General features: G+C 36.5%; 1 protein-coding gene across 1 annotated transcript; it reads right to left on the bottom strand.

Moving 5' to 3' along the window:
- Window positions 1–3,111: 3,111 nt before the first annotated feature.
- Window positions 3,112–6,662, bottom strand: LOC106306074 (probably inactive leucine-rich repeat receptor-like protein kinase At3g28040). Its single transcript, XM_013742542.1, has 2 exons — window positions 4,949–6,662; window positions 3,112–4,782 (listed from the first exon to the last, which is right to left on the bottom strand). Exons 1-2 carry the CDS (start codon window positions 6,481–6,483, stop codon window positions 3,282–3,284), a joined length of 3,036 nt encoding a protein of 1,011 aa, XP_013597996.1. The 5' UTR covers window positions 6,484–6,662; the 3' UTR covers window positions 3,112–3,281.
- Between the last annotated feature and the right edge of the window lie 1,827 nt (window positions 6,663–8,489).

The raw sequence follows: 8,489 nt of genomic DNA, 5'->3' as shown, positions 1-8,489 counted from the left end.
TATTAATGTCTATATGATGTGATTTTATTTTGGATTTAAAAATATTTCAGTATGTTTAATTTGTTATTATATATTTTGTCTAAAAAGAAAAAAAATATTTTAACTGAAAATTTGTATTTATAATTTTATATTGAAAACCTGAAACCAACACCAAATCAAAAATTATATTAGACTTGTTTTTTCTTAACTTTGAACCAAGCTAAGTAATTTAAATCAATTTATGATGGGATTAATAAGGGTAATATGATCTTGTGAAAAATTTGATCATATTCTCTATCCCTAATCTCACGTATTAAACATTTTTCCTGTTTTGACAAATACCTTGCATTAATTAACTTTTATTTGTAACAGATACAATACTTAAGAGAATTATTTGTTTGTATCTCTTATCGAAATTAAAGTTAATTTTTGATTGTAACAACAAAAATCAGAAGAATTATAACATGGCAAGCCTTTGAACAAAAAAAAAATAACATGGCAAGCCCGTGCCAGCTTGTAACTTATATTTTTGTTGCCATTTAATAAATACTTTTCCATCTTCATAGGCTTCTGTTGATAGCTCTCGATTTTCTGCATCTCTTAGAACTTCTGATTCCTCTTTCCTCTTTAATGGTAGAACTAAAATCTTAAATTTCCACATCTCTCACTAAAAAAACAATGAAGATTATGTCTTTCTCTCTCTGTAACAACTATTTTCTTCTTATCCTTCTTTTCTTTTCACTTTAAACTTCACCATCAAAGTCTTTGTACAAAGGAATATATCATCTTATAAGCTTTAAAAACGTTTTTTCTGAAAAGAATCTACCCCAAGACTGGTCTCCTAAGATGGCATGACTTGCAGAGATGATGATGTTTCCTCAATTGATCTCTAAGTTCCAAATTGACCAACATCGGATTCAATTGTGTGGAAAGTTTTTGTGTTATTATGATTGTGAAGAATGAAATTGCATTTACGGATACAATCTAACCTATTTATAATTGCAAATTCACCGACTGGAAGAAAAAGAGGATGCAATGAATGTGAAAACATGGAAGGAGTGGGGGAGATGGAGTTAATTGGGAAGTTAATGAGAGTGATTGAATGCATATGAGATCTGTAACGTTCCAGGTTTTCTAAGGCAAGTAAGTAGCTACGCGAACTTACACCGACGACGGTTTCCACCATAGATTGCCCGGATTTCTTACTCCCGTAACCCACCCGGATCCTTCATAGTCAGTTGGTTAAGAGGAGCCCTAGACGGCGTTTCTTTGAGAAAGCGTAGGAGATAGTTGTCTGAACCGCTACACCTACTTAACCAATGCTCTATAGCCCAAATATATGACTTTGTATTAGAAGCCCACGACCTATCCTCTTAAGCCCAAATCAATTCTTAATATGAAAACCCAACAATAACATCATTGAAAGAGTAAAATGAAGTCTCGACACGTGTCATCACCTAAAGAGACTAATTAGTGACGTGGCATCACAGGAGAGAAACAAACATTTCTTTATATATATAGACATATCCTCTTAAGCCCAAATCAATTCTTAATATGAAAACCCAACAATAACATCATTGAAAGAGTAAAATGAAGTCTCGACACGTGTCATCACCTAAAGAGACTAATTAGTGACGTGGCATCACAGGAGAGAAACAAACATTTCTTTATATATATAGACATATCCTCTTAAGCCCAAATCAATTCTTAATATGAAAACCCAACAATAACATCATTGAAAGAGTAAAATGAAGTCTCGACACGTGTCATCACCTAAAGAGACTAATTAGTGACGTGGCATCACAGGAGAGAAACAAACATTTCTTTATATATATAGACATATCCTCTTAAGCCCAAATCAATTCTTAATATGAAAACCCAACAATAACATCATTGAAAGAGTAAAATGAAGTCTCGACACGTGTCATCACCTAAAGAGACTAATTAGTGACGTGGCATCACAGGAGAGAAACAAACATTTCTTTATATATATAGACATATCCTCTTAAGCCCAAATCAATTCTTAATATGAAAACCCAACAATAACATCATTGAAAGAGTAAAATGAAGTCTCGACACGTGTCATCACCTAAAGAGACTAATTAGTGATGTGGTATCACAGGAGAGAGACAAACATTTCTTTATATATATAGATTTCCTAGGATAGCTTTTTTTAAGTTTTTGTCACAAAAATAACACTCAATGAAGAAAATGACTAAAATAAGTTTTATTAAAAGGTAAAAATACATTTTACCCTAGGATTAACTAATATATACTTAGGATTTAGAGTTAAGGGGTGGGTTTTGAGGATAATGTTTTAAATTAAAAAAAAATATTAAAAATTTCAAAATAAAAAAGCTATTTTGGTCATTTTCTTTTTTGAATAATATTTTTGTGACAAAAACTTAAAAATGATTTGACTTTTAAATATTCTGACTAAACTATAAACAAGAACATCTCGGGTATGACTTTTACGTCAGCCATATAGGAAAATAACATCTAGAATGGTAACCAAGGGAACGAAGAGGAATACTACATTAATTAATGTTCCTCAAAAATGTTACTATTGATGAATAATATTTTTTTCTTTTCATTCATTTTCATTCTCTTTTTTTTGTAGAGAATTATAATCCAAATTTGTTCCTTGTTAATTTTGATAAGGAACATTCATTCCTCATCGTTCCCAAAATTTTATTCCTATTCATTTTTTTTCCTATTCATTCCTAATGTTCCTTATTGGTTACCAGTCTGACCCTCAAAGAAACAATATACTAGTAGTCGTGATGCGCTTGTGTTTGTGTAAATCAACTTTATAGAAAACTATGGCTTAAACAATATAGTAGTAGTCGTGATGCGCTTGTGTTTGTGTAAATCAACTTTATAGAAAACTATGGCTTAAAACATCATTTTGTGATCCCTAAGAGTTTTCGCCCCACAAGTAAAATAAGAATACGATTTTTTTTATTAGATAATGGAAGACGACGTCGAAAACAAAAGGCCAATAGAAAAAACAACATTTCATACAAAATGAATATACCACATTATTGTGTCTAGTAAAAACAAAGTTTTTCAGTGTCAGTAATTATTGTACGTTTGTACTATTTGCTAACTAACAAACACATGAATTTTTTCCAGGAAAACCCCTATTATGATAACAATGGTCAATGATCGTCAATATGATTCATGATGACATAGCGAGAAAAGAGAAAACGTACCATTGTGAAAGAAAACAATCTCTACAAAAAGTCAAAATAAGAAAGAAAATATTGCATAATGAAAAATTCAATTAACACAAACTTTTTTCAGAAACTATCCAGCATCCGGTGAGGAACAGGAGAACTGATGACCTGCAAGATCTGAACAATCTCCGCCATTGTAGGCCTATTTGAAGGAATCTGAGAAGTGCAGACAAGAGCAAGTTTTAGAACAGGCAAAACCTCATCCTCAGAGTATTCTCCCTCCATGGTAGGATCAATACACTCCAACACATTCCCTTGTTCCAACAGAACTCGAACATGATCACTAAGTATCACAAAGCTGTCTTCACCGTACTCCACGGGTCTCCGACCAGTCACGAGTTCGAGTATCAGAACCCCAAACCCGTAAACATCACATTTCTCGTTGACCCTTAAGTTCTGACACTCTAACTCAGGCGCCACGTAACCTAAAGCGTTCTGAAACCTGTTGGTGTTCATCGTGTTTCCGTCTTGTGTTGTTAGAAGACGAGCTAGTCCGAAGTCAGAGATTTTAGGGTTGTATTTTTCGTCGAGGAGGATGTTGGTCGGTTTCAGATTGAAGTGGACGGTTGCTGGACGGAACGTGTGGTGGAGATAAGCGAGTCCTTTGGCTGTACCAAGGATGATTCTGTATCTTGCGTCCCAAGGAAGTGGCGGTGTCGAGGGTTCCCTTTTGTGTAACTTGGACTGCAAGTTACCGTTAGGGATGTATTCTGACACGAGAAGCTGCATCTCGGGTGTCCAGTAATACCCTTTCATGGAGACTAGATTCGGGTGCTTTGCTTTCGCCAAGATCCGGACCTCCCGATCAAAATCTTCTAGGTTTTCGATAATCGGGGAGGGAACAAGTTTCTTGACCGCCACGTTTCTCCCATGTTCTCCTAACGGTGCCTTGTAGACTGTTCCAAAGACTCCTTCACCTATTCTCGAAGCTTTATTGAGAACAGACTCAGGGTTTCTAGAAAACTCTTGAGACGAAGACGAGGACCGCGACGTTCTTGAGTTTAACAGAACAAGCTTCCCGGCCTCTAAGCTTCTTCCTGATCTTGAAGACCCTGAGAAAATGCTCTCCAACGCGGTGTCAACAAAGGCAAGTCTTCTTCTCACCGATGCGTTAAGCAGAGTTATGATTATGATTCCTGAGACGATGAGTATAGCTGCTGATATAGCTACAATCACTGAAACACTAAGGAACATTCCACCGTGGAACTTGCTTGCTCGGTTTCCGGATACTTCCTGGTTATTATTACCGTTCCTGTAGGAGTTGGGATCAATGACAAGAGGCTTTGGAACATTCAGTGTGCAAGGTCCTCTCAACAACGGTGAACAAATGCCTAAGTTTCCTTGAAGAGCACTCTGGTCTAAGCTCTGGAACACACCTCCTGAGGGTAACCTTCCGATGAGTCTGTTAAACGATATGTTAACCAATAACAGATTCTGCAACTTCCCTAGCTCTTTTGGTATTTCGCCGCTAAACTTATTGGCTTCTAGCTTTAGAATCTTCAGCTCTTCTAAGTTTGAAAGGGACTTGGGGATTGGACCGGTAAGATTGTTATGTGACAAACTCCTACAAATAGAAAAATTATAATTGTTAAGTAGAAAACATTTATAATAAATAAAATAAGTATAATTGTGCATAATGTCTATGTAATATTACTAGTAGTTTGTGATGTTTGTGATAGTATAATGAACCGTTGTTAAAAAAGATGAAACATGAATTAGTAGAGACTTACAACAATTTAAGATAAGAGCAGTTTCCAATTCCTTCAGGTATAGAACCGGTTAGTGAGTTACCATCCAGTTGGAGTATCTGTAGACTCTGTGCCTCACATATATCAGCTGGAACCGAACCGATCAACGCACTGTTCCTTAGATCCAAAACTGTTAGGTTCTGTAGAAACTCTATTTCTGGAGGAACTCTTGTGTTGAAATGGTTCCATGACAAGTTGAGGTATCTCAAGTTGCTGAATAGCCCTACTTCACCAGGTATGTTTCCAGTGAGACTATTACGCGAAAGATCTAGCGTTACAAGTGACTCAAATAGCCTGCTTGACCCTCTTGGGATCGAACCGGTTAAACCATTACCTGAAAAATCCATTTCTTGCAAACCAAGATCAAATAAACCATCAGGAATGCTACCGGTGAAGCCATTGCCTTTGAGCTGAACAACCGTAAGCTCTTTGCAGGCTTCCAAAGATTCAGGAACCTCGCCGGAGAGTTTGTTCTCAGACAAGATTAGAGCCTTTAGAGACCTCAAGTTACTTATTGAAGAAGGTAGCTTTCCGGTTAACACATTGCTGGAAACATCCAAATGTACTAAACCGGTCATGTCACCGATCCAAACCGGGAAACCACCGGAGAGCATGTTCTTGGATAAATCTAAATGATTTAAATACCTCAGCCTCTGAAGAGTTGTCGGAATCTCCCCGGAGAAACGGTTGAAACTCACATCGACTCTGTTTAAATGAGGACAGAGTCCAATGTCTGAAGGCAATGATCCTGAGAACTGGTTCCCTTGTAAGTGCAACACTTTCAAGTTATGAACATAGAGTATCCCCAACGGTATCGATCCAGAGAGAGCGTTGAACGATAGATCTAACGTTCTTAGCCTCTCGAGTTTCAAGAATCCAGACGCGAAGCTAGGGCTTCCGGAGAAACGGTTGCTTGAGAGGTTGAGACTGTTCAAAACAGAGCATCGAAACAGAGCACTTGGGATTTGACCTTCGAAACGGTTGTGAGAGAGCGAGAGATGCCTGAGGGATGAACAGTTGGTGAAGACATCGTCAGAGAGTGTACCGGAGAAGGAGTTTCCGGTTAAGTCGAGGTATCTCAAGGAGGTGAGAGAAGATGAGATTTGACCGGAGAGGCTGTTGTGGCTAAGATCAAGCTTCTGAAGATGGTTGTTGTTCGAGAGGGCGGCGATGTTTCCGGTTAAGTTGTTGTTGGAGAGTGAGAGTACTTTCAGATGCTGAAGCTTTTGGATCCCGCGACCGATTTTTCCGGTTAGGGATAAACCGGAGAGGGAAAGCTCGGTGACACGAGATGTTTTGGGGTTGCATTTGACGTAGGTCCACGAGCAAGGAGAGATATCGTCTTCGTTCCAAGACGATAGGTGTGAAGATGGGTCGTGAAGGTCTGATTTGAAGACGATGAGACCCAACACGTCGTCGTTTAGTTGGGTTGAGTCAAGATCACCGTTGATGAGTGATACCAATGTCACTGCGAGAAAGAGAGTAAATGAGATCACTTTTCTTCTGTGTTCGCCCATTATGGTGGATTGTGGGAATCTCTCTCTCTTGATGTGTTGAGAGATTGAGCTAATTTGATAGGGAAAGAGAGAGAGAGAGAGTTATGGCATCTTGATGATAGATAGATGAGAGAGAGAGAGAGAAGAGAGAGAGAGAGAGAGAGAGAGAAGAGAAGAGTTGTCAATGGGTAAGAAACTCGAAGTGTTTGTGACTGTAAGATTCTGAAGTCAGCTAGAAGACAAGAACTAGATCGAGTTACAAATGATCCCTGCCAAAATGGACCACATGATTTGCTCCGGTCTAACCAAAACTTTCCGGTTTATTCGATTTTCTCTGAATGGATGTGTCTTCACGTGTACATAGTAAAATGTAGATAGCTCAGACCATTCTAAATAATAGCACGTTACGAGGTTTAAGTTGGTAGTTGTTTTAAACGCCTAAACTGATATAAATCACAATCATTGGAACAAAGATGAATAATATTTCTACATTATACGTACGATAGTAATTAACGCGTTAGGTGAGAAATTTAGAACTACTAAACAATAGTCGCAAGTTAATATGAGAAGAAATATAAGTTCTTTAGATGTCCACATTTAGAAAATAGTATCATCTTATAAAAACAAGACACGGGTCGGGAAATGTTTAAAATCATAAAGATACACATGTCCCGAAAGCTGTTTTATCTATTTGTTTACTTGCATATGTAGTGCAAAACATTCTTTAGTTAACAATGATTTGCAGACTGGAATATAAACTAATTTGATGTTTACAACCGGTCAATTGAATATTATAGTTGTCAAGTTTGTATCCAATAGATATCTACTCATGATCATTACAATAAAATCATTGGGCATGCAACCATCATCTCTTTATATATCATTGCCCTGATTTGCACGTAATCATAGAGTAGAAAGATATATCACGAGAAAAGCTTGAGATGAGATAAAAATCATAAAATGGTATGGTCGAGAAAGAGACCTATGCATTTTAGAATCCAAATAAAATAAAATAAAAAGGGGAAGAAGAAAAGAACAAGAGTAGGGTTTGGTGCCATTAGAACAAGAAAGACTCGTGACTGACAAAATTATGTGTAAAGTCCACCGCACAATTAGCTTATCTGTCTTTTTGTCACGACACACTCTCATCTCTGTCTCTCCAAGTTAGATTCAAATTACAAACTAATAAACTAAGTTTTTAAAGATTAAACCCTAAGATTGATTTGTTTCTTGGTTAGAGATATTTATTTTTGAAACACACAAATTGACTATAATTTGTTATCGGTTACCTATTGTTTTCTTTTCGAACAATACTTAGGTTCACCCCCTGTGGTGAATGGTCAAATTCACCAAACTCTTCGTAACAAATCAAAGTGCCATGTAAAAGTAGTTAAAAAAGACAATAAAAATAAAAAAATAGCTGAAAAAAAACAACACCGACATTAATTAATGCCGTCTAAAAACTTAAACTCTAAACCATAAATCCTAAATCTGAAACACTAAACCATAAATCCCAATCCTAAAATCTAAACTCTAAATCTTAAACCTTAAATCCACACTCTAAACAATAAACCTTAAATCTTAAAATCTAAGCCCTAAACCCAAAACTCAAACCATAAATCCTAAAATCTAAACCCTAAATCCTAAATCCTAAACCCTAAACTCAAATCCTAAACTCTAAACCCAAAACTTCAAATCCTAAACCCTAAACTCTAAATCCTAAACTTAAACTTCTAAACCGTAAACTCATATCCTAGTTAATAAGATTAAGGTTTACGGTTTAGAGGTTTGAGTTTAGGGTTTATGATTTAGGGTTTGGGTTTAAGATTTAAAGTTTAGGGTTTAGGATTTAGGGTTTAGATTTTAGGATTTAGATTTTATGATTTAGGGTTTAGAGTTTTGGATTTAGGCTTTAGGGTTTAGATTTTAGGATTTAGGGTTTATTGTGTAGAGTTTGGGTTTAGCGTTTAAGATTTAGGGTTTAGATTTTAGGATTGGGGTTTATGGTTTAGTGTTTTGGATTTAGC

The sequence above is a fragment of the Brassica oleracea genome, chromosome C7 (assembly GCF_000695525.1).
Source record: "Brassica oleracea var. oleracea cultivar TO1000 chromosome C7, BOL, whole genome shotgun sequence".
In the NCBI taxonomy this organism is placed as follows: Eukaryota; Viridiplantae; Streptophyta; class Magnoliopsida; order Brassicales; family Brassicaceae; genus Brassica; species Brassica oleracea.
This window is presented reverse-complemented; position numbering and strand designations above follow the sequence as displayed.